Source organism: Semicossyphus pulcher, unplaced genomic scaffold, assembly GCF_022749685.1.
Source record: "Semicossyphus pulcher isolate SPU_LCO1_2020_fin unplaced genomic scaffold, fSemPul1.0.p SCAF_21, whole genome shotgun sequence".
Lineage (NCBI taxonomy): Eukaryota > Metazoa > Chordata > Actinopteri > Labriformes > Labridae > Semicossyphus > Semicossyphus pulcher.
The window spans coordinates 15774934-15802112 of NW_027211695.1; the positions used below are offsets into that span (position 1 = coordinate 15774934).

The following is a 27179-nucleotide window of genomic DNA, read 5'->3' on the forward strand; positions in this document are numbered from 1 at the left end:
CTCCACTGGGATCGATACATTGGTGCCGTATCATGTGGGAACATGTTCAGGGAAATTACAGGTGAATGTTGCCGTTCGGCGACATGGAGAGTCATTAACAGGACAACAAAAGGTGATGTTCAGCCTGGATTGCTGCAGTGGGAATAGACACGCTGCTTATAATGGCGCCTTTGTGGGATTTATTCAAACATGGCCGCCCGGGTGTTTTAATTCTCCTTCTTCCCGGGACTCATTGCTTTATATGTACTTAGTTTGCTCAGTGTTATTTAACAGCTGTGTGCTTCTAACCCAGTATGGACGTGATGATTGCTATAATTGGCTTTCCTTAGATTTAACCCTTTGCACAACATGCACATTATTATTATTAGAGATAGACCGATATGGTTTTTTCAGGGCCGATACCGATACCAATTATTAGTAGTCAAAAAGGCCGATAACCGATATTTGGAGCCGATATTCATTTGCAGTAAAAGTGAAAATATTGGCGTCAAAATTTTGAATAATACAAACTCCAACACTTAACTTTGTTTAAATGCCTTTAAGCATATGTTTATTAAACAAACAAACAAAAAGTGCAGGGAGTTCCCAGGGTCAGCAGCATCTCTTATAAAGTTAACTGAAAATTTAAATAAATAAATAAATAACTTCCTGAAGTTTTATAAAGTAAATAAAACAAAGTTAAACAACATTTGCAAAGAAATGAACTCTTATCGGCCGTCGAAAAAAAATAAATAAAAAAAAGGCCCGAATATCGGCGCCGATAATCGCCCCGGCCTATCCCTAATTATTATATTATTACAGTATTGTACACATATTTAATCTGAACTGAACATAAATAAATCTGGGAATAAATAAAAATAATGTATGGAGGGATAGTTTTGGACGCATGTCCCTCTCTCTTCTGCTGCTAAATAACAAAACAGAAACTACTACTTTTTACAGGTTTTAATTGTTAGTGTTTTTGAAGAGAGGGAGACTTTTTTTAAAAAAACATTTAAGATTAGTTTTATGGGCCATTTTCTGCCTTCCTTTGGCAGGAAATATTGGGAGAAGAGCTGGAGGGATGACGTGCGACAAAGGGCCGGGGGCGGGAGTCAAGCCTGCGGCCACTAAGTCAAGTCCTGTAGCCTCTGTGTGGGCGCCTGGTCTACCAAATGTAGAGCGTGTTATAAGTGAAGCTAAGCTAATGTTAGCGGCAGCGTAACATAAATTACTGACAGTTAGCTGCCTCTGACTGACATTAAATTCTCTGCTAGCGCTGCTGATTCATCCATTATCGTGCAGATAGTATCCTGTTCAGAGTCGCGAGGGGCTTGAGCCTATCCCAGCTGTCATTGGGCGAGAGGCGGGGTTACACCTGGACTGATCTCAGGGCCGACACATAGAGACACATAGGCAATTTTGGCGTCACCGATTAACCTAACGAGCATGTCTTTGGACTGTGGGAGGAAGCCGGAGGGAACCCACGCATGCATGGGATGAACATGCAAACTCCACACAGAAGGGCCGCCCCTAGGCTCGACGTAGGAACCTTTTAGATGTGAGGCAACAGCGCTAACCACTGCACCAGCCTTTATTGAGGCTCTAAATGAGTAGCGGCAGCCATAGTACATCCAGGGTGGCAGAAACAGGAGACGTTTTCAGGGCTTATTAAATCAGTGTACTGGTCGTCACCCGATCCTGTATTTCAGGCTGTATTGGAGGCATTTGGAGACCGGTATCTGTATCAGAACGACCTTTTATCCAAACAATCCATTTGCACTTGGTTCAGATAATAAACAGACCGTCCTGCTGCTGTAGTGGTCGACTCTTCATTCGTATTCTGACGGCGTGGAGAGGAACAAATGGGAGCTGCTGTTATTGTTCGGGCTGCGGCCCCAGCTGGACAGAAGCTGAGTGTGTAAGTGTTTTTTTTATACAAGTGTGTGTATATGTGTGTGTGTTTTGAGTCCATATGGACACCAGAGCTCGCAGACAGCTGGACTGGCGTATCTACACGACCTCTGCTCACCTCGTCTCTCTCTCTCTCTCTCTGCTATGATCTCGCTCGCCCTGTCTTCAAACTTAAACTCGGAGGTAATCAGTCGACCTCGGCAGGAACGGGCCAGCCTAGGGCACCGAGTAAACAGGGTGCGAAAATCCAATCAAGCGCACACACAAACAAACACGCAGAGACGCACGGGCAGCTCCTAATCTGCCCGGATGAACACATGCTTCAGACGCTTACTGTATCTTTGCAGCGCGGATGTAAGCACGCTTTTAAAACACACACAGATTCTGCACAGACTCAATTACAGCTCGCTGTAAGGCAGGACTCCCCGGGCCCGAGCTAGAAATGTCAACACATTTTACACTTGACTTTTCCTTCGGCTGCGAGACTCCTGGCCTTTATCCTCGACCGCAGCTCACAACTCACAGAGCAGAAAAAGTTGCAGAACGATCTATCAGCAGAATAAGTCCGATTTTTACAGCACAAAAGTGGAGAAGCATAAAAGCTTTTTGGGCTTTTTTTATGAACAATTTGTGCCACTCGTCAGAGCTCAAGTGTTACAGACTTTAACCTTATTGTGGCTGTGCTGGCTCTGTCACAGTAGGCTGTTAAATCTAAGGCAATGGCTGCAGTCACACCCGTTATGATGAGACGATTTTTAGGGTTGGAGTCTTAAATGTCTTGAGTCCTAAACAGAAATGTTTACTGTACAATAAACCCGAAAGCATCAGTGATAAGAGGTCGGCAGATACAACTTAAGACACATAAAGAAAAGAGATGAACGGTTAAGGACATACAGGTGTATTTCTGTGATTGATAGACATCACACGCCCACTGTGAGCGACTGGGACAAACGGCATCTATCGTTTGTCCTCTGACGTCACTTCCGGTTGATTTCCGCGTCAAGATGCCAAAAAAACTTCATGTTCTCGATAACCTTTCCACTGTGCTGCTCGTTATTTCTTCTGCTGCAGCAGTGTAAGACAACTGACAAGAGACAGAGGGGTTACTGTCTCGCTCTGCAAACACTTTGAGCTAACACAAACATCCTCCGCCTCTGGTTAGTGGTAGTGATAATATCAAAGATTTTCATGTAAACAAATGTCTGTTAAGTCTCTATCTATCACTGAATGAGGTAACACAATTATGATTGAGCCTATGGCCCACTGATGGAAGCCTTTGCAGTATTACAGACTGGGTGTCTGGTGCGACTTTAGTGGAAGAAAAATCACAAGCAGCACCCAGTTAGTGACGCGTTTTCCATCAGCCAGCAGTGGTTGGTCTGCCAGAGAGGGTAGGCGGAGCTAAGCGGCTGCTTTTCCGCTCTCTGCAAGTGTTGCGAGTAAACAGTAATCTACTATGGCTGAACAAACAAAGAAAAGATCGATAACTACAGATACAACTTCAACAAGAAGTGAAAATCCAAAGAAAAAGAAACAAATTTGACGCTCAGATGAAGACAAACAGTCTTATCTGAGTATCTGGAAGTGTGCTCCCGCAATTACTGTTTATCACCACAGGTGGCGCCACAGAGAACGAAACTGAGATCTTTGAGATCACCACTTTAAGAACACAGTCTTTGATTGATCAATAGGCTCAACACAAGGCACCAGGAAGTGGCTAATTTGGCAATTGGTTGAATTTGCGTGAACTTAAGTGAAAGCTACATCCTAACTTCCTTTGATGTCTATATGAAATTCCTGTATATAAAAATGTAGCTTCTGTTCTTCTCCTCTTTCTGCATCACACTCTTCCTTTGACTTCTGCACCACTAAATTGTCCAAACAGCTGGACCCAATAATAACACTCATATGACAAGAAATAAACTCAAATGTTGTGTTCGGGGTTGACAGAAAAACAACTATAAGATGATTCAAAGGCCAACCATCAGAAAGTGTTCAGAGTCACATCAGAACCTGTTTGTTTGCTCTTCATCCTGAAACAAACATGACAATCGACTTTGGTTCTGAGAAGCTCTCTGTGTGCTTTCACAGTGCAAACAAAAACATACAGCGACAATATTTGCACAGTTACACAAAGATCGAAGCTGGACGAGGATAAACACTGATACTGAGAGAATGTTCTTTTCACTGGAGGAGATCTGCATCTGGATATAAAGAACATGTTGTCACTGGATTTAAACAGGTGTTGTAGAGTCTTTCTGCATATGTGAAACAAGTTAGATCAAGCCTTTTGTGTCTCCAGAAGCAGCTGCCTAATGTGTGATACATTTCCTCGAGTGATGTCACTTGAGTCAGCGTCGGTTGGGTTATTGGGGTAGAAAAAAAAATATATATATATCAAGGCTACATTAGCCGCTACTAGCACAACACACATGAATCTCTCTCAGACTGAATTGTGGGTAATGTAGTTGTAGGTTTTGATAAGGTTGAAGATGTTTTAACAGCCCAGCATGAGTGTGAAAATATTGCTAAAGCGCGATGATAAATCTGTGGATTTCGTTTGGATCACACATCGAGGATGCGTGGCTCCCTTAGTTTTTGAGCATTACACTAAGGCCATGTCTACACGTATGCGGGAGTTTGTCCCTCCTGCGTTTCCAGAAAAAATCCCGTCCACACAAGCACGGTCATAAAAAAAAAACGAAAACGCAAAATCACAACGCTGTCATGACAATGCCACACCAACAGGCGGCGATATAATCCGGTCATGCACAGAAGAAGAAGAAAATCACGGCCAATCAAAAGTCTGAAAAAAATCTAATGCCGGAAGTAGTGCATCCTGACGCCTCTGTGCCTCTATATAGTGGGCGAGTAACTGCACATATATATAAACATGTAATAAGTCATTTTGGAAGGAATGTCGCCTCATGTGTGACGCCTCACAAAGGAGATAACGGCGCACAGCCTGACGTCACGAGCCAAAAACGCTGTTTACCCCGTCTACACGTCTCTGTGGAAACAGTTTCCAAAAGTCTTAAGCCTGGCCGGAGTTTTACAAAAGGTCCGTTTTCGGCGTTTGTGCGGAAAGGCACGTTTAGAATAATACCCGTGTACGTGTAGACATGGCCTGATGCACGGGCAGTGGAACTATAAAGTACCTCACCTGACAGTCGGACACACAGGCTGGTGCATGCAGTGATGCTCATACGAACGGCGTGTACACAACTTCTAAACTTTCCTTGAAAAACCATCCCAACCTTGTTTCCCAAACAAGACATATTACTGTCCATAATCTAAAGCTTTTTGCGGCGTTGGCAGGAGCCGATGAGAGTGTATCGTTGGGTTAAACTTTGATTAAATTAAAGGGAAATCTGCCCGTCGAGGAAAGCTCGAACTTTATAAAGATTAGGTCTGTGGGTTTTATAGAAGAGGAGCGAGAAAAGGTATCAGCAGCAGCAAAATGTGTGTAAAGTATGTAAAGTGTAAAAAGGGCCAGTATCCAGATCCAAATCACACCTTAATGCCTGCTGTACATGGGGCACACACCAAAGAAGCGCTGTGAGAATTGGGACTCTGAGCTGCTTGAATCAGAGTGAAGAGGGAGGAAAAGGTGAGAGCAGCAACTACAAGACCTGCTATCGCTGCAGCTGGCATTTCTGCTGCCACAGCAGCGAGTCTGACCCCCACATTCAGAGGTGATTTGGTACAAAAGCACGAAATCTGTTACCTTAAGAGACTGCAGTCTGGCCTGCTCCTCCTCCAGGGCCTGCTGCTTCTCCTTCTCGTCCATGCGGCTGAAGGACATGCCGGTGGAGGAGAGGGACGAGACGGCGCTGGACAGGGTGGACGCTCTGCAAGACATGAGAAGAACTTAAATATATCTGGTGTCTGAAGAAAACCTGAGGTGACTGCTGGAAAATTAAGATGTCTACCTGGTGTCTGCATTTAACTCCTTGGTCTTTTTACCCTCCAGAGAGGCCAAGTGCTGCTCCAAAGCCTCCAGGAGGCTGCTGGGGGCCTGAGAACAAGAGAATTTCAGTCATTAACTCAACTTTTCTGGTACCTTTTGAACTTTCTGTCTCTCATATGCACAGAAAGACCCGCCTACACATACAGTTACACACTCACACAGCAGCACCCAGAGTTAGTTGGTCTCACAGGAAGGTAACAGAGTGCATCAGGCTCCAAGAATAGCCATGGCAACATGCAGCAAACACTCACACGGTTAGCAGGAGACTCAAAGGAGAGAGAGAGAGAGAACAAAGGAGGAGGCTAAGACACAAAGAACGGGGGGAGGGAAAGGTGGAGAGCGGAGGAGAGGTCGCGACACTTCTTCTCCTGACTTTGCGTGAGCAGAGGGCGATAATTTCTCCGCTGTTTAATATTTTCCTTCAGTATCCTTGTGTTGTGTTTTACCGCTTTGTCTTTCTTATCTCGCCGTGTCACCCGCTCAGTGAGGTCCTGTCACACCTGCACGATGAGACGTCTGCGCTCCAGTTTTTAGACAAATCTCTGCACATTTATTCCATGAGGGGAGTGAGATAAAACTCTAATCTTTTACCTTCCCTTAATGACTCGGAAATGCTCTTTTTTGTTGTAAGATGACATAAAGCAGCTGCATTAAACTTGAGCTTTCTGGAGCGCACGCCAGCGAGGCAGGTTACTTGGGGATCGTTGCTACGCTACAGCAGGAAAACAGCTGCAGATTCAAGTTCAGCTCCAATTGTTCACATTGCACAACACAACAGCTTCAAGTGCTCGTTAGGTGCCTCATTAATGCTCGGAATAAGGGGGCAAAAAGGAATCGAGACAGCCGCGTGACTAAGTGGACAAACACTGGGTCTCTTAAAAAAAATCTGCAATTTAACAGTTCGAAAAAAGATCAGCTTCTTTGGCTGAGGAGAGGAAATTCTTCCACTGAGAAAATATGAGAACGTCACGTCTGCCTCTCCATCCACAAGAATGCAAAGTGTGCAGACATGCAAACACACAGACACACACATTTGGGAGGATTTTGGCTAGACAGCGGCTTCTCGCCAAACTGTTGCCTGGTTGTTAAAGACACAGCGACTGGCAGGAGAGGAAGAGGCCATCTTTAACGGTCTGGAAGACCTTGTGTTTGCAGAGTCAATGTTAGCTCTGACACAGTGAGCACTGGTGTCTCCTCATGTCTTGGCTGTCTATTCATGTACTGTTAAGGCACTCTGCTTCATCGTAGGAACTTTGGAAGGCGAAGATAAAAAGACATCCTCAATAAAAATTAGAAGAGAGAAGTGAGCCCAGAGCAATTAGCGATGCCAGTGGCTTACAGTGATCAACCCTGGAGCCTTCAACAATTGTCACATCGTAGTTTAAAAGCCCTCTGCTTGTGTTTGTGACTATAGGTCCTAGTTTTATCCAATCCAGCTTCACACTTAACTCCCACACACTTAACCCTAACCCTCCCAACTCCTACATAAGTCTTTGAATGCAACAATTCCTAAAATCCTAACGTAACAAGACATCTCAGAAGGCAGGGGAGGAAGTCACTGCAAAGGGCCGAGGGCGGGAGTCGAGCCTGCAGTGGATGTGTCCAGGACTGTAGCCTCTGTTCATGGGGAACCCGCTCTACCCACCAAACTGGTGCCCCGTATGAGGCCGTTTCTGAGACCCAGCTTGGAAAGTTAAAAGCCTGTCATGCTGTTGCTGCATTGTGCAAGAACAAACTACACCTAGAATTACTGCCTTGTGGTTGCACGCCTCCACCGACCCATCAATTTGCTGTTTACATTCATTGGTACAACTCTGGCTTAAACGGTGGATGGGGGACATACTTTTTTATTGAAAATACTTGAAAGAATACATTACCGTAACAGATTCAATACGAGAGAATCTCTCTCTGTCTCTCTGTGTCTCTCTGCAGAGCAGTGATTCTAAGTACACCCTTGTCGAGACAGCAGATTGAAAAGGTATTTGAGAGGCAGTGCACAGGGAGATCGTCCTCTAATTTTCCCAGAGTTTTCTTGGACGTATAAAATAAATCGAAACAAACCAAAAGTAATAAAGTCTCCTTCCTGGTGTTGCTGAGATGTGGCGTACAAGAGAATGGTGTCAACAGGTAACAGCAACCTTGGACTCGACAATGAACTGAGAAGATTTTGGTGATCAAGGTGGACATGTGTACCAAATATGAAGACATTCTCTTCAGGGGTTCCTGGGATATTGCCTTCACAAATGGGGCGGACAGAAACCCTAAACAAGACTAGGTCAAAACCTAGCATGTGGCTGACCGCATCGGGTCAGTGTGCGCTTTTGTGGGCAATGTGCTACTAGGACAGTCCTTATGAGGCCGATGGCAACGTGTTTGAAAGCAGGCATAGGTGAGGAGAGCGAAAGAGCAGTGGAGGAGCAGCCCCGCCTACTCCCCGAACACAGTATCCAGAGCCGTATAGGCAGAGAGTCGCGTCAGTGGAGGTCCAAAATATGCTCCATGACCCGCCATTGCGACGTTGCAACTCTCTCTCTCTACGACTGTGAAAGTATCGTCACTCACTCAGTCAGTCACAGACAGACCTGTGTGTAGGGCTGACCTCGGCGGTCCGCCAAAAATAAACCCCCATACCGATGAATGACATTTCCGTCCGGACGTTAACTCTGGACATCGTCATATGCCAATTTAAAGATACCGCCCAACTCAAGAGATAGTGTTCCCCTTTTCTCCTCTCTCATGTTTCCTTTATTACTATCATTACAGGATAATATTCAGGTTATTCCCTATTAAAGCACCTTCATGCATGTTGAAGCAAAGATGTTGTGCATGACAAACATGAAATAAACAACATCTAAGGAGGGGGGGGGATTTAAACGAGCGAGTGGAAACGTGGTGCAGGAATTCTTTCATGCAAATGAAAAACGGAGAGGTGAAGCCTCATTTTCTATTCATGAGGTTTCATGGCCTTTTGCTTGTCGTGCCAGAGTTATCTGTTGGTGTGTGTGTGTGTGTGTGTGTGTGTGTGTGTGTTTGAGAGCTACAAGCAAGCCACCTGAGGCCAACACACTCTTATTGTGATCAGTCAACACCCTGTCGCTCAATACGGGGAAGAAATAACAAGAGCATGCCCAGGAGTGTGTGAGGTGTAAGTGTGCGAGGTTGCACACACACAAACACACACACACACATATGCATCATACATTCAGCATATATGATGTTCATGCAAAGGGGGAACAGGGGAAGGAGGGGGTAAGCAGTACAGTATGCAACCCACCACCTACAATGTATGATCCTTTTGTTTTCTGCGACAGACGAGGGAGAAGAGAAAAGGTCTGTTTAACGACCACAGCAAACGGTTCAGTTTTACTACGAGTTCAACACCCACACAGTCGGTCCACACGCCGTTAACTTCCTGCTTTACACTCTGTAATGACTTTTAGTGATGCAGGAGCACAAGCCATCCAAGCTGTTAAACGTTACAGTTGTATCCGAGTGTGGGAGATCTTTGTCAAGATTTCTTGAGGCAGAAAAGCACCAACTTTTCAAAACTATACTGTGGTTTAGTTAATGCAACTAACCATGTCCTTTCATATTGATGAACCACTCAGTTTTAAAGGGAAAGTTCGGTTTGTTTGAAGTGGGGTTGTATGAGATACTTATCAATAGTAAGTGTATTACATACAGTGGATGCCGGTGTTTGGAAACCGGCCGGAGTGCCTGCACGGAAGCTAGGCTATATGCCGCTGCAGATAGGGTCACTTCCACACGTTATTTATCCACGTCTCACCTAAAAATCAATAGTGGTATTGACTGTACCCTATATTTGAATACTTCAAACAATTTGTTTTCTTTGGGCTTTTTGCCTTTATGGTATCGAACAGCTGAAGAGAGACAGGAAATATGGGGAGTAGAGAGTGGGGGATGACCAGGAGTTGAACCTGCGATCAGTGCGTCAAGGACTACAGCCTCAATACATGGGGCACCTGCCCTACCAACTGAACTCAACCAGCGCCCCGAACGCCTCTTTATCTGGCTCTACTTTGTGTGGACCGCAACACACGTGTTACTACGCTTGCAGCGTACGGTGTCGGATCAGCTGTTTGTGTCAGTGGTTTGTAGAAGCAAACTAAAGAAAATACAATATTATGGAGACGACAAAGTGCCGTTCACAGTGGGGACCAAAGGAAGTTGTTTTCCTTCGTGCTGATCAGCTGATCCGACACCTATGTGTTGCGGTCCACACAAAGTAGTGCCAAATAAAGAGGCGTTCTTACTGAAAAGTGAAACACAATTATTCAAATATCAATCGATACCACAATTGATTTTTAGGCGGGACGGCCTTATAAGTGGATAAATTACGTGTGGAATTGACCCTATCTGCAGCGGCACTCCGCCCGGTTCCTAAACACCGGGGCCGTGCTGACCGGCATCCACTGTATGTAGTACACTTACTTTTGATACAACCCCACTTCAAACAAACCGAACTATCCCTTTAAGTAGGGATTTCTGCTTCTAATACCTAACCTTTACTCTCTTTTTGTGATTCAAAATGAAGCTGGTCTACTGTGGCGGACGCAGAAGAGAGACAGTGAATGTAAAACTCCATGTGTCCCAGCCTAACCAGGGATATCTACAGCCTCTCTTATGTCCTCCAATAAACCATCAGGAGGAGGAAGAAAAACCAAGCTGGGAGCGATTCCTCTGAATTCAGAATTAGAGACAAAGGCAGCTTTATCCTTGACAATTAAAAACAGAAATCTTTGAGTCTATTCCCTTGTAGCTATGCTGTCTTGTTTTAAGCCCTTTGTTATAGCAATTATCATTATTTTTAGTAGATGCAAGGTCTAAAGCTCATTGTGTCTGAGGGTTTTAAATCCACGTGATGAAACCTGCAGTTGTTTAAGCAGGAAACTGAACACACCTCAGCTTGTTTCCAGATCTATAACGAGCATTTAGAAGTGAAAGTGAAAGCAGGAAATCAATCAAACCAGAGGAGAGTTGGCTTTGACTGAGATCAGGTTAGACGAGATGGTTGTTTGAAATAAAATTGAGTGGGTGGAGAGAGACGAAAGAGAGAGGGGAACACAGGTATATGTAGGGGTGAAATAAGGCGTCAGTCGATGGATGGAAGCTCAGAGGGAGCAGTGAAACCTAATGTAGAGTTAAAAGGAAGCCAGGAGGTAGGAGAGGAAGCGAGAAATTGATGTTAGAATCAGAAAAAAGAAGAAGTGGAAGGTGAGATGTACACTGACCTGTGAGAGATCTGGGATGTCACCCTGATCTATTCCAACTTGCTGTCGTCAAAAACAAACAAATCAACGAAATAAAAAGGGGAGAAAGGAAGGAAGGTGGGATAAAATGGAGAGAGGGGGGAATAAAAAAAAAGGAGGGAGGATCCGTTTGGAAAGAAATACAAAGATGAGAAAAAGAAAACAAAACAGGGGAATCATTACTTCATGCAGTGTCAACATAAACGACAACAGAAATAAACAAGGAAAAGTTTTCGACATCTGGATTGGCTCATCCAGCGGCCAATCCTGACAGTGAGTGATGGTGATTGGACGGTGATAAACCAATGAAAGAGAGCGATCATGGGCGACTGATGATTAATGAACACATTTATAAAAGTACGCCGAAATCGTCTCGAAAACAACGTTGAACTCGGACAGTTTTTGACTTCAGGACACAGATAGAGAACATTCAGTCCTGGATGTTCTTCATAAACATCAACATGACCTTTGACTTCTGTCCAAACAGTTGCTGAAACACTTTAATCCTCAGATTTATCTGAAGAAATATGAATGGTTGATAATAGTGCACTCCCACTTCTGAAAAGATGTTCGAGTCGTCTCGTTCCAGCTTTTATGCTGTAATGTTTAGATATTCAATAAGCTGCGATATTTAATAAATAGAGGCATAGTAGAGGCATCTATTCCAAAGGAGCAAGCTCAGATAAATCATGTTGATAGTATTTTTCCTATTTAAACCTCAAATTCCCCAAAGAGTTGGGAAATTTGCAGTAATCAAAATCAGTAGGGCTGGGTAACGATCGGGAATTCTCAATTCGATTCGATTTGTCGGGGGTATTTCAGTTACAATATCAATGCACCTATTAATGCAGCAAAGTACATCATGTACTTTTGATTTAACATGACCAACACACAGCTGTCAAAACAATATTAACAATTGTATGAATTAGACAGGTTCAGATTTTCAGTCTGAACATCTGGCTCATGGTTTTGATTAAACGAACTGGGCTTCAACTTGTGCGTGATTTGGCCACGAGATCTCGTGGATAGTGCAAAGAACGAAACCACACGAGACTAAGAGTTATGGGGAAAGGCATACTGTGTAACAACATGCCGAAAATACACTCCCAGCCAAAGCCGACGCTAACAAAGAGTAACATAAACATCAGTCTGTCAGCGATCACTGACGTCTCCATAGTAGGTGCAGTAAACATGTCCGGGCACGTCTCCCTCACTGCACTTCGAATGGGGCGTGCTGCGTTCAGGAGCGCTCAGAAACTATTTATTAATCCATATTGGGTCATTCAAATTTGAATTGATTCGAATCGGAAAAATCCAATTTTTAAACCCAGCCCTAAAAAACAGAATGAGTGAACCTTTAAAAATATCTTCTTAAAAAGTTAGTCTCAAAACATTTAAATGTAATGCCTGAATTGGTGCAAGCCATCTAAATTATAAAAGGGGGACCATTTTCAGTCTTTAGATGATTATCTTTTTATAGATTTATCAATTTGTTGATGACAAAGACACATTTTTTTTAAGTTTTGAAGTTGTTCTCCTTCCTAAAAAGACCAGACATTAATCTACAGAAATCTCTACAAACATTTTATGTTCATGTAACTTTTCATGTCACTACCAGCCTCTAGAAGTTCTTCATCGTGGGAGCATCCTGTGGGCAGTTCAGTGGGTGGTGGAAAGTGAAAGGTCAGATGTAGCTGCCTGTTTACCTGCAGCACTGTGCAAAGTTCTGCACATACTCAGTGCCGTGTCGTCAGCTCGTGGACGGAATGCAGTTTAGAGAGGAGAGGTCCCTCCCTCTCCAGTGGACACCATGGGATGTATTTCAGAAAATGTGTGCAGTAGTCAATGGCAAGAGAAAAAAATGTTCTGATCCCATTTGAATTGAATTATTAAGTTCTCTTTTTTTTTTAAAATTAGGCCTAAAATTTGTAAAAGTAATTAATTGTGATGGACGTTTGAATTGGAGTTTTGAATTGCTAGGAGATTGCCTCTGCCCGGCAGGTGCAAAACCGTGCGAAATGATAACATTGAATCCAAACCATAGACTGTATAAAAAGATGGACGACATGACAGCTCCCTAAAAGTGAAGCCAAACCCTCTCTATCGCCCCTGCTGACTGGCTGCAGTATAGGTCATAAAGCCCGCCTCCTCCATGTTAACAGATGGGACATGAGTCAAACTATAAAATCAAAATACACGTCAAATAAATTTTTCTCAAACATGGTTTCTGTCATTATAGTCAGTTCTTATCATGCTGGTTTATGTCCAAGTGTTTATTTTTCTGACACGTTTAGTTTTAATTAGTTATTTGATGCTGTAAAAATGATGATTGACAGCTCTGTTGACAAATCCGGCTCCTGCAGCCGATCAGTTCCGGATTAGCAGACTAGAGGACGATCGAGAGGAAACATAACTAAAACAATCACTACAGTCATTGAAGTTTCCATACCTGCTAACGTTAACCTCAGACCAACACAGAGAAGCTGTTCTGCTGTTAAACACGCCGGCATGCGGGATCTTTGCTGTTTTTGTAAGTTAAGTGTGTGTTCTGGTTAGCGGAAGTGGCTACGGCGCCGATCTCAACTGCGCAGTCTCTGGCTCCATATGACGTCAGCATCACAAGATGAAAGCGCCTATCATAGGGGCTATTTTGGCATCACTTTCGTACAATGGGAGCAGATGGAGACGCGTCGTCCATCTATATATACACGGTCACTGGGGCAAACACGCGACAAACATAAAATTACTTAAGTCTTAAACTCGATTGAAATCATGCTAAATATCATGTGTAATTCAAACAAGATTAAAAAAATAAAGTCCCTCAGCTGCTGCACATATTTCTTCCAAAAGAAGTTCCCATGGTGATCGACTGGAAGGGGAGGGCCTTCACCTGTCCGTACGTCTGTTACAGTGAGTGTCCCAACATGTTTGAGTGCTTTTAAGATCGATGTTCTAAATATTCATGTTCCCTAAAATACTGTATAAGACAGCCTGACCCTGGTAACTCTACAGTGGATAGATGGAATATATTCAGGAGACAGATTCCAGATGAGCTTTAAGAAAGCCTTGACATGTTTGAGACGTGAAGTGTAAATAAAAGAAAAACTCATTAGCAGTTTTTCCACTGAATGTGTGTTTTTAATTAATTGTGTCTTCACTGTCCGGGGAGCTTCTTAAAACCTAATTATAAAAGACAAAGGGAGTTTTTATTTGAATGTTCATTAATGTGAAAAACATAAAGCAGCAAAGTAGCTGATTCTCACTGTTTCAAGCCTGCTGGAAAAAAACAAAAAAAACAGGGAGGAGAGGAAGACGGCACGAGAGGAGGGGAAAAAGAGGGATGATCTGTGGGCACTGGGCGAGGGAGAGCCTCACGAGGATCCATCTTTGTCAGGAGGAGAGCGAGGGGAAGAAAGGATTAGATGGAGGAGTGTGGGGAGCAGAGGGAGAGGGACTTAACGGAGCGCCTAACCACATCCTCCATCTTAGGGTTATTTTGGGTGTGTATGTGCCATATGTGTGTGTGTGTGTGCGCAGAGCAAATGTGGGGCAGTGAGGGAAAGTCAGGTACATGTCTGCATACAGTACAGCAGCTGTGGGAGCAGAATGGTACCAGGATGGACGCTAACTTTCTGAATCTTTCAAGTAAGGTTACAGCTGTGTTTAACTATATTATTTTAGAGTGTAAGAACATTTAGTAGAGCTGCAACGGTCATTTGTCAAACACTTCCTGGTTTCAGAGTCTTATTTTTAAGGATCTGCTGGTTCATTTATGAAAAGTAATGGAAATATTTCTGGTTTTGGACAGTTTGTTTGATAAAGGAAGCAAATTGGAGATGGCACTTTGGGCCGGTGTTCATTTTGTTAACGGAAATGTTTGTCAGTGATCATTTTTCCACGACGAAGACGAGACGTTAACAAGCTTAACTTGTTTTCTTTTCATAAACGATAAGGGACTAAAATGTTAGCTGTGCGCTGTCTGTGATATTTTAAAGCCTGAAGCACCAGTGGGAGATAACAGGTATCATGAAGGTAGTTGTGAACTTTCTCTGTTCTTTCTGCTTCAGGCTCTGAACGCGCTCACAGAAAAACGGGCGTTTCACACGTCGGTTGAAGCTTCTTCCACGCAAAAAGGAGCGATCGTCCGCTGTCTGCTTCAGGCAGACTTTAATTTATATGAGAAGCGATGATGTTAGTTCTCTTGAGATGCTGACATTTAAAGTCTTAATTTTACCTGAAGGAAACAGGTGTAAACGAGGGGAGGGACACTGGAGGCCGGGTCATATTTTTGTCTAAAGACTACATCCAAAATAGCTGCCAAAAATCACTGATTTGGGCTCACAGAAAGGTTTTTACCACCATTTTTTGACATATTTTAGACGACAAGATTTCAGAAATGAATCGTGAAAATTTTTGGCAGATTAATCGAAGTTGAAAACAATCCTCAGTTGCGTCCCTAGATTTTAGTCAGCTGCCATCTAGAAACAGAGAAACAAGCTGAGCTAAAGTTAGCAGCAGCTCAGCTCACAGCCTCCTGAAGCAGCGACAAGAAGACACTGATATATATATGATAATCTCAAAGATTTTCATGTAAATAAATGTCTGTTATTTCTCAATCAAATCACAAGCAGCGCCCAGTTAGTGACGCGTTTATCACCCAGCAGTGGTTGGTCTGCCAGAGAGGGTAGGCGGAGCTAAGCGGCTGTTTCTCCGGTCTCTGCAAGTGTTGCGAGTAAACAGTAATCTACTATGGCTGGACATCACCGATGCGACACTGTCTGGATATCTGGGAAGTGTGCCATCTATCGCCATGGGTGGCGCCAAAGAGAGCGAAACTGAGATCTTCGAGATTACCACTTTAACATAAAACTGATTTATTTAAAGGGTCTACCTGGTCGGTTTGTTTTCGACTGGTAGGAAAAGTCTTTGAGGATAAACACTGAAAGAATCCTACCCTAACAAAAAGGCCCTCGGAAGCTTGCTGCCCTCTTGAGTTCCTGTGCGCCAAAGACCATCTGAGAAACTCTTTATAGATGAAACGGCTTTATTCAGTGTTTCGTTAACAGTTAATCAGTTGGTCTGTTTGTTCTGGAGAGGAGGAGACTCCTGTGGATAATTCTGCTGCCAGTAAAACACGATGAATACTAAATTATCATTTCATTATGAGTCGGTAAAGTTCACAGTCTGCCGTGCTGCTGCACCTGCATCGCTGATGGAGGGACAAAATAAAAGCGAGTGACGAACTTCTATTTGACTGACTAATGATCCTTTTGAGGGGGCAGCCCAAGTAAATAGCTTGTAAATGTGTGTGTGTGCGAGTGTTCAGGGGATCTGGTCGGGACAAGAGAGAGACAGGAAGTAAAGGAGGGAAAAGGTAAAAAAAAAAGAAAAAGGGTCAAATTCTCTTCCGAAAAAACAAAATTTGGGGGAAAAAACGACAAAATAATTCACTAAAGAAATCTTATCCCTGACGATTGTGTGCATGTAATTTGTGTGTGTGTGTGTGTGTGTGTGTGTGCGTGTACCTCGGCCACTTTGAGGAACTCCGACAGCTTCGTCATCCTGTAAAGAAATTTCTTGTAGATGTCCAGAGCATCTTTGCACTGGTTCTTCTTCATGTCAAAGTATTTCTCTGCGGAGAGACAGAAGGGAGGAAGAGAGGATGAAAAGGTGGAAAAGAAATAAAGATTTAAAATGAAGGAAAAGGAAAGGAAGGTAGGAAGGATGGGAGGAAGGGAGGCAGGAGGCATCAGTGCATGATTGAGGGGGGACAAACAGAAGCACTTAGCAGCTACATGACAGCTTGTCAAAACCCTCTCTGCTGCCGTGACAACCAGACTGTGAGCACATATGCTGTGTGTGTGTGTGCGTGTTGTTGAACTGTGTTTCCATCTCTGCCAGACATGAGCGTGTGTGTTTGTGCACGCAGAGCAAACTGCAGCTATACTTATTTTTGACACATGCAGGATAGTGGGCATAGGAAAGTGTGTGTGTGCGTGCGTGTGTGTGTGTTACCCAATAGGTTGATGACCCCTTCATTGTAAGCAGCAAACAGCCTGATGGAGTCTTTGAAGAGCAGCATGAAGGCTGAGTTGATCACTCCGTTGGTCAGCTCATTAGGGTTGGCCTGGAGAGACGAGAGGTAGAGCGAGGGAGAGAGAGAGTGAGAGAGAGAGAGAGAGAGAGAGAGAGGGAGAGAGAGAAAGAGAGAGAGGGGAGGTAAAGGAGACATCTCTATCTCGTCTTTCCAAAGCTTTTGATGAAATGTCTCCTTCAGATTTCCACAAACATCTTTTTGTCGGAATTGCACCACCTCACCACACACTTTCAGTTTAGCTAGGTGGGAAAAACACCACACACACACACGCACACACGCACACACGCACACGCATTCCAATGAGAAAACTTCACCAAATATTTTTATCGCTCTTTGAAGCTCAAACCACAATTCACCCACATTTCTGAAAATCCCCACCCAAGTCCTTTTTCCCTTCCGCGCTCATACACACATAACACACACACACACACACACACACACACACACACACACACACACACACACACACACACACACATAAATGCTAAAACCTGACATCTGCTACCTTAACATGCCTTTTACTCTCAATCAATAAAAAAAGGTTTCAAACTTTTGCAAACTGTTGTTACAATTTACATTTTGAGTGGAAAGTGAATCCGCTACTACCACAAGCATGCATAACAAGTACACACACACACACACACACAGTACCTGGAAATCCAGCAGAGCATCCAGCTGGTTCTGAATGATGGGCAGCGTCTTGATCAGCTTCTCTGTGCTCATGGTACGCATCACACCGTCGATCCTGACGAAACAGGAAACACACACACACTATTGTAGCAGCCGCAAAAAATCTTATGCTAATTTGGATTCCAATTTGCACAAAAAAGGGGGAAAGAAATGATGAGAAGTGAAGAAAAAACAAATGTTTTGCATGCAAAGGCTCCTTCAGTGATGCAAAGTTTTAGCAGCTACTTGAGAAAACTAAATTTTGCAGATAAATAATGAAAGTCTGCTCAGCAGGAGACGCTTTGTTAAGGATTCAGTGTTGTTTCATGACAGTCAGACTTTCTCAAATTAAAATTATCTTCCAGAAGAAAACTAAACTAAAAAAAAATGATGCACCAACTTTCACTTTCACACAGGAGACTCCAGCACAGCTCTATCTCCAGTATTGCAATGGCTGACATTAAAGGAATAATTATGCTAGACGAGAAGATCGCTAGCACATTTAGCTTAGCATAAAGGCTGGAAGCAGGGAGGAACAACTAGCTAGCCCAGCTCTTTCAAAAGGTAACACATCCCAGATATTAGCAATTCTAAAGCTCATTAATTATCAAGTTTTATTACACAGTTATGTTAAATACTTGATTCTGATTGGTTAAAGAGCAGGTCCAGTCGTGTTTTAAGACGTATAAGATGCTCTGCTTGAAATAATTAATTTTGTTTGGTATGTTTTTTTCTGCAAAATACGTTTAATTACCTTGTAAAAATCCTCCCAAGGCATCTCCTCCTTCTCCCTCATTAATATTCCCTGAATCTGCATAGGCCCCGCCCACTATGCACATTTCCAACCACACCTCCGTCACGAAAACAAAACACGCCTCTGCAATCGTTTAGTGGCAACTTGTTGAAACTTAACTGGCTTGAAATGTAGTAACTAGTAGTCGTAACGTTAGTAGTCAATTTGCAAAAATGACGATGACGGTTACAGCTGGCTCGCGCATCGCTGAAGTGGTTGCCATAGGTTACATATAATGATATGTGTAGTGTCATCCCGTCCACTAACGGGATTGGCTCCTCAGGTTTGTGATGTCTCAAGCCTGCCAATCTGAAAACGTGTTGTTCGGCCTGTCCTTGGTACACTGCAGTTTAAAAGCAGACAGGCCCAGCCATGGAGACGACTGCTTATGTTGTCCCTGATATGTCTTGTAGCACATGAGAAACACCACATGGAGATTTTCACTGGAGGGGGTGTTTAAATACGGAATTCTGAGGTCTGTTGTTTCTCGATAACAGACCGTTGCTATGTAGAACAGACCGTTGCTAGGGATGGGGTTCTAATTACACAAACCAGCGGACTAACTGTCATCATATCAATCCACCAAAAGAATTTGATGTTTGCTTGTTTACAGACGGACAAAAAGAAGAGTTGAAAACAGCGGAGAGAAAGCAATAAAGGTTAAACATTCTTTAATTGTTCATGAGGATCTTTGGACGATGCTCTGCTGAAACAGATACTGAACAATGTTTCAAAATAAAGGATTGTGTCAGTTCCTCTCGTCTACCGTTCTTCACCCGTCTCCTGGAGTGCAACAAGCTGAGTGTGAAATGATGACTTGGGTTGTCATTTAGTGCGTGTGTCTCCTACCCCCTCTTCATCTTGGTGAAATCCACAGCCACCAGTCTGTAGGACATGGCCTTCTCGTTCAGGTAACGGCTGTATCGCCTGATGAAGGTTGACATGTCGTAGCCTGGGAGGAAAGAGGAGTCAGGAGGAGGGAAATGTGTTATACATCATGATTCCTATCAATTTTCCTATAAACTGTCTATTTATTTGAGTGTATCTTACTGTATTTGTGCACTGCATCAGTTACATTTCAGTCAACCACACATAGACAACAATCTTGAGTTTTAAATAGTTCCCCTTGATTGCCTCAAACTTTCAAGTGCTTTGTGTACTGTCTTTTGAGGCAAATCCAGCCCATCTGGTTCTTTCAAAGCTAATTCAAACAAAACCAAAATGCTTTTAAATTATTTTCACACAACTGCTGAGAGAGGCGAGTGTTTGTGTGCTTTACCTTGCAGAGCTCCCTTATCCAGGAAGTTGTTCAGGTTAAACAGAGTGTTTCTGGAGGCCAGGTACTGGATGAAACGCTGCGATAAGAAAGACAAAAGGGGAAATGAATGCTTGATCAGATGAAGGTTTGAGAGGGGCTGAAACAAAACGTAATACAACAAACAAACAAGCCTTCAAACAAATCTCAATTCTATTTGGTTTTACTATTTAATTTTAAGATTTTTCACCCGTGAAACTTTGTGGATAAAGCTACATTTGAAAGCTGAAGTTGCAGCAACACAATTCTCCATGGATTCTTTTGATATTTTAGATATTATTGGATAAGTCTGCAAGTAGGTTTATAACTGTGTTATGCCCAGTTTGATTTCCACACAAGGCTGCAACACAAGGAACTTAACCCCCAACAGCTCCAGTTGAGGTTACCCGCATTTTCGCAGAGATTAATAAAAAGCTAAATAGTCATGATAGCTGATGTTCCTGCATGCAACCAAAGCCTCGCCAAAGTTGTTTTTCAAATACAGCTTGGACTACCAACGAAAACCAAAACACAAAATCTTGGCTTGCGCTCACAGAGATGACCTCTGCGCTAATGGTTGTGTCTTTGATGTTTGTTTGTTTGTCAGCAGGACTAAGGGATATTTACTGGCCCAACTTACGTGAACTTTGGTGGAATGGTGTAGGATGGACCAAGGTAGGAACCCATGTTGTGCTTGCAGATTTGCATATTAAAGAAGACTGGACTATTGGCCTTGGCGTATGTCTCTGATGGCCCTTCTAGTTTTTAGACTTTTTTAGTCTTAAACCAGAGCGTTGCAGGGTATTGATATCACTATGGCACTAGATGCACGTTACCAAAGTTTTTACAATTCATCTTGAGGAGGGCACAAATGTTCGTAACAAATTTTACGGTAATCCATCAGACGGTTTTCATTTGAAAATGTTATTTTTAACACAATTACTTGAGTGGTCCTTAGGTTTTATCCTCTAAAGACCATGAACTTCAAAACCTTTTTGTGTCAGTTCATCGAGTAGATGTTGAGATATATTTTAGAATGATCCAAAGCATTAACCTGCTAGGGTTGGGCTAAGAGGAAAAGTTAGGGGACCACCAAAGTCTTAAGGATCCATCCTCTGGGGACAAGGACTGTCTGAACATTTTGCCTGTACGTTTAGAAGATGTTGAGATATATCATAGGATAATCGAAAGCATTGACCTGCTAGAGTGGGGCTGAAAGGAAAAGTTAGGGGACCTCCATAGTCTTTAGGATGCATCCTCTGGGGAACATGAATGGTCCGAACACATTTTGTGCCAATTCATCCTGTAGATATCGAGATATATCGTACTCAGATGCAGTGACCTGCTAGAGGCCTTAAGAGGAAGGTTAGGGGACCAGTAATTCTGTCAGATTCACCTGCTGGGGATAACCAATGTCTGTACAAAATGGTGTAGCAATCCATCCCAACACACGCCAAGATATTTCTGTCAAGACCAACCGACAGACGGACATTGCCATCCCTAGTGCCCTGCCAATTACTTGGCCAATTACTCTTCTCTTTTTTTAAAGAACACTAAAAAGACAAAACAAGAACACTGTCTGACAAATGGTGAAAGCTTGTGCTCATTAGCCAACAGCAAATAACAAGGAATGATCTGATTCATCACTGACATGAGTTTAAGTCTCTATTAAAATGCAGCACACAACTCTCTCAGCTACGCGTAATCTGTTAAGACTTTTAAACGCACCGTGACAATAAAATAATCTCACGTTCTTAGGAATCGTCCTTTTTTGTCGTTTGTGTCTGTTTACCTTCCGACAAAGAGATCACAGTCAGTTAGAGAACAGCAACGGCGGAGCTGGTGGGGTTTAGTTTGTTGCTCTAAGTCACCAGCATGAATTAGGATGGAGCCGATGTATCCCTACTGCTACACCTGCTGCTTTAGATGGTTTAACCTGGGCCACTTCCCCACCTCAGGCTGGAGCTGCCAATGTTTAAAAATTAACTTTCCCTCCTGCTGCTTTCTTTCCACTCATTTGTTAAGACTCCTTATGAGCAGCTCCCACAGAACTAGCGAGTGGAATGGAAACGGCGAGAGCAAGCAGTCAGAAAAAAAAATTAATTAACCTTTTGGAAGACGCAGAAGATTGGCAGAACAATATAACAAATTATTATGTAATAACTCTGTGGAAATGTTAATGAGATCAAATCTGAAGCTAAAACTTAGCCTCCAGAAAGTGATGAATCATGTCATCCCAGTTATTTCCAGACTTTCTGACATCTGTTTGTTATTTGGACATTTTTCAGCAGCTGTGTGACATAACAGAAACTTGATCTGTCTGTTTCTTTTACTTCAAACTCAACACTAGTTATTAGTTGGGGCTAGAAGAGCCTGCTCATTTTCTAGGTAAGCTTAATATACTTTTTTCCCAATGTCATCTAGCTTTAAAATGTACACACCTTGGAGTGGCCCAATGCAGCCCTTTGTACTCCACTGGTAGCCATTGAGAGGGTGCTATATCTTTATTCTCTCCTCTCTTGAGAGCTGTCTTCGCCTTACTTGAGAAAACTTCAATGTTGAGATATTAATAAAGAACAGCTTTACTTATTCAGTTTTTCAAGCCAAGGTTTTCTGGCTGAAGCTGGATATTCAGTCTGTAGTCAGAGCTTTGAGAGAAGATATCGGGTCCCTGAGCAGGTGCTGCTAGCAGAAATGGGCAACCAAATTTGAGTCAGCAACTAGTGTGAGGGAATTGAATTAGGAATAAATCGACTTTAGACATGATTTGCAACTCGTCGCTGTAGGCCATGGACTGTGTATGAGAAGTGGGAGAGGTGTCTGGGTTTCAAAATGAAGTAAGTGGCGCAAAGCTGCATTCTGGCCAGCAGGGGGCGACTGCACAAAGAATTTGGATTGTATGAAACCTTCTTCTCCATTGATTTATTACCTCTGTAGATATTTCCCTAATGAGTTTATGGTCTTATTCACTTGTTTGAAGTGTTCTTCACTACAGCACAATGGTCATTTTGTAAATTATGGTCCCATTAAGACTCAAATACGTAAAAAAGCAGGGTGTACTTTATGGCATGGCTACTACTGTCAATCAGGATAAAGGCATAATAACGCTTATCCGTCATGTCGTCAAGATATGGTCCATTCTGGCTCCAAAAACACCAAGATAACGAGGCCAAATCGAGGCTTCAAAATGGTTGAACGTCTTTGTGGCTGCATCCAATTCTTAGCCAGATTAGTAAGGCACTGTTAAACGACTCAGTGCGCAGGTGTCAGCCACAGGTGCTTTGAAACAAAACAAACTGTTATGGTCTCAGCAGTGTTTATGCATTCTGTTTAAGATGTATCCTTTGATGTGTAGGACTTCAAAGACCTTGGGCAATGGAGAAGAACTTTGTAAATAGAAGACTCCAGCTACATGCAATTGTACTAACACCCAGAAAACACAACTTAAAGGGACAGTGTTAACTCTACGTTGAGCCAATGCTACTAAATACGTCTTACTTTAAAAGTGTAGCGTACTGGTTTGCTGCTTAATGTTGTTTAAAGAGTGTTTTATAAGTTAATATTGTGTCTTCTTCTGACAGGTGGTATTTGCAAAGTTGTAAGGCAGTTAGTGAAAAAAAACACCTTCTGTATTTCTCTAACTGGATTGCAGTTATGGTGTTTATTTAATGCAGTTCTGCTCATTAGCAAATCAGATGTTTCATGTGATACAGATGTAGGAAGATTAGCGCTAGCTTAAATCTAATGGTAGAAAATAATGTACTCTCCATCTGTTAACAATTCTTCCCACCTGCTGGTCTTTTTTTGCCATGACTTGTTTGAGTGACTGTATTTCTATGAAGGTACAACATTAAAACATGAGATGTGTTGTGTGTTTCACTTCACTTGAAATGAGTACTGTGCTTTGTGGTAGCCAGGATTGTGTTTCCTCTACATCTGTTTCTAAAAAGGATTAAATGTTTTGCAGAAAAATCGAAACATTTATTGTCATTTTGTTGCCAATTCAAACCCAGAGGGAGACCAGAGACCTGCTTTGAACTCTAAGACTGTAAAACCTGGAGATTTAACCCAGACTGAGTCTCCAAGGACCAGCCCTGAACTCGCACGTGGTCCCTTGTGAACATCTCATCTTCTGCACATCACACAGTAACAGGCTGCTGTGGAATAAGGCCTGGCCGCCGTCCATAGTTTGGGAAACTCAGGCCTCGGGCTCCCCAAAAGCATCTTAAAGTTAAGGCGGTCTCTGTCCAACTGACTTAAAATGATCTGAGATTTGCCATCGTGCCAATTCTCGATCTGGCAGAGGACCAGCCCTTCCTGGCTGGTTGGAGCATCTAAGAATGTGTGTGTGTGCGTGTGTGTGTGTGTGTGTGTGTTGGGGAGCACAAATATGCTTGCGGGCATGTGTGTTGGATTCAGCTGCACGGACTCGCTTCCAAGGGCTCTGGGACTGTTTAAAAAGGCATAAAGAATTTGATTTTGTTCTGGTCCTTTTTTTTGTGCGTCTGCTCCTGCTGTGGAGACAAAACTCTGTCATGCTGTCTCATGACGGGATTCAGCTCCCATCTGTGGACACACACTTAGTCCCATTGATTTAAGGGTTAAGACTTTTGAGACAATTAAAAACCTTTCGAGTTACATCTAAGTTCAGTTTGAGGTTATTGTCGGGGTGGATGCATGTGAGAAATTTTAACTAAGCACTAAGTTTCAAGTTCATCTACTGACTTCTTTAGGATATAAGTGCTTATCAAAAGTTGTTGGAGCCTGCGGTGATGATTTACAAGGTGAAATTATACATCTTCTTATACTTTTTTGACATAATACCTTCAAAAATTAACACCTTTTCCATCAACCTTGGCGGTACTTTGCATTCAGTACTAGATAGCAAATGTTAGCAGGCTAACAAAACTAAGCTAGTGACCATTGTAGCGCCATGTAGAGACGCAGTTTTGTTGGGCTCCTCACAGGAACTACTAATTCCAGAATACTGCTCCTTTAAAACTACACGCACTTCGATACAAAAGTTGGTTGCTGAGTAAATATGTCGAAAAAAGCCTAAGGAAGCAACATGTTGGCGACGGAGGCGAAGCCCAGCAGAAGATGAAAGCGCTAATGTACGGCTGGCGACCAAAACGAGTTGAGTCCATAAAACAAGATTTAAAAAAGCAGGAAAAAGCGTCGACAGTCTGCCGAACTTCAGAGCCAGACTACTCAGATTCGGGCAGAATTAAAAAGTGTGGTGGAACAAAAAGAATCGACACAGCTGGAGGCCGCTCGGACTTCATCACCTCTGTGGAAACAAAAAAAGAACCAGCCATAAACCATGTTAGCATGCAATCGTTAGCATAGAGCTCTAAGCACCAGCGTGGGTAAATAGAGTCTAACCAATCCACTAGCATGAGTCAGTGTTGGATTAGTGACAATTCATCCATCAACCGTGACTTCAGATCTGCATTTTAATGGAAACAATCTCACAGAACTAAAGTATATGTGTTTTATATGGATATTCAATCTGTGTTTATGGCACAGGTAACCTCCTCAGTGGGTGCTCTGTTAGAGGAGAAAGTTGAGTTCTCCTGCTGGCAGTTCCTACATGTACCAGGATGCATTACGAACAAAAGACCCGAGGCCTGTGCCTCGCTCTTTTGCATTTATGCAGCCATATACTCAAATGAATAAGACTGAATATCTGCGTCAGTGGGTACACAGTAAAATGCTTCCTCATCCATTAAAACATCTGAGCTTCAATTCTGGATGCTATTGTCACCGTTAGCAGCGTAGCTTCATAGCTAGTTTGCAGTACAAGTGAAAGCTGAGACTCCAAATCAACTACGTCAAATGAGGGCTCTTGTGAAAGAATAGCAACATCTACAGGTGTACACCCGTGAAATTGGTGTACAATCCCGTTAAGGACATGACACAAGAGGTGGTAAAATGTTCAAGTTGTAGGGCACAAAAGCATTCAATTTTACAGACTGAGTATAACATGGTGACTCTAGCGTTCTTCCTGTGTTAAAAATGAACCGAGGTTAAGACGTAGCCGAGATGGTTACAGATAAAAGGAGGTAAAGAGGGAGACATGGCAACAGTAAGAGCTCACACACTTCATAAGCTCCTTCTCTGCAGACTGCTCTCTTCCTCATCAAAAGTCTGCCTGACGAGAGCTTTCGTTTCTCCCTCCGCCTCAGAAACAAAAGGCGGAGGCAGAGGGAACCCACACAAAAACGCATGGATATAGTTAAAAAGAAAAATCTATAAAAGGGGGCAGGAAAAAAGCCGAGCGCAGAGAGGGAAGCTCAGAAACCCGCTGAGCTCCAGATAATTCAGCGAAGACGGTTCCAAGAAAAGGATCCCGTTCTGAGAGGAGAGTCAGATCGTGAACAAACGTGTGAGAGTGAAAGGAAGAGAGAGCGACGAGATGCGCAGAGATGGAGAGAGAAGCAGGTCGGGCTCGGCTTGTCAAATAATTCATGTTAGCATATCGGAGAACAACCTCATGTATTATTGATACGTTTAGATCCTGGCTACTCCCTGAAACACAGCTATACATAGAGACAGAACCCAGCTTTGTTCTGGCTTCTTCCTCCCTCTGGTGCTCAGTTTCTCCTCCTCCTTCCTTCCACGTCTTTCGCTCAAAGTGCACAAGTTGGTGCTTTCCGTAGTAAAAGAACACCCTGGCACCAGTGCTGACCTGAAGAGGTTCTTCTTTTCCCTTTTTTTGAATCATGAAGTCAGGTTACGTGGAGGAGAAGCTGAGGCTGTGAGGCTGTGAGCAGAATTTAAAGACCTTAAACATGTTGCGTTAAGTTCTGTTAAGAATCACACAGACAGGTCAGCTATTTTCTAACGGTCCAATTAGCTGTACACTTACCAATTAGGGATGGGGACGAATGCTCGAGTACTCGTTGTTGATGTCATTATTTGAGTCACGTTACACTACTAGCGCACCTGCGCATGCGTTGTTTTCGGCTAACGTAGTTTAACCCAGCTAGCTTACATGCACCACGTCAGCTGTGACCAGGAAAAGTGATGTCTGGAACTTTGACAAAAAAAAAACGACGATGCTGTACAAGATACGTGGTGCTAAACTTGTAGGTCATAGAAATACTAGTTTGATGCTTAACCACACGCGCTTAAAGCACAAGGAGAAGCCAGCGGACAGAGACGATCACATCATTTGCTAGCCCTGTTAG

At 43.1% G+C, this 27179-nt stretch overlaps 1 protein-coding gene across 3 annotated transcripts in view; it reads right to left on the minus strand.

Annotated features, from left to right (window-relative positions):
• LOC138600522 (phosphatidylinositol-binding clathrin assembly protein) overlaps window positions 1-27179 on the minus strand; it is a 106195-nt gene that overhangs the window by 33506 nt on the left and 45510 nt on the right. For all 3 annotated transcript variants that reach the window (XM_069671943.1, XM_069671941.1, XM_069671942.1), the window contains exons 3-10: window positions 19972-20047; window positions 19542-19644; window positions 17882-17975; window positions 17149-17260; window positions 16659-16765; window positions 11116-11157; window positions 5826-5911; window positions 5621-5744 (exon numbers count right to left, since the gene is read on the minus strand). In XM_069671943.1, coding sequence (XP_069528044.1) covers window positions 5621-5744; window positions 5826-5911; window positions 11116-11157; window positions 16659-16765; window positions 17149-17260; window positions 17882-17975; window positions 19542-19644; window positions 19972-20047 — 744 coding nt within the window. The remainder of the gene's footprint in view (window positions 1-5620; window positions 5745-5825; window positions 5912-11115; window positions 11158-16658; window positions 16766-17148; window positions 17261-17881; window positions 17976-19541; window positions 19645-19971; window positions 20048-27179) is intronic.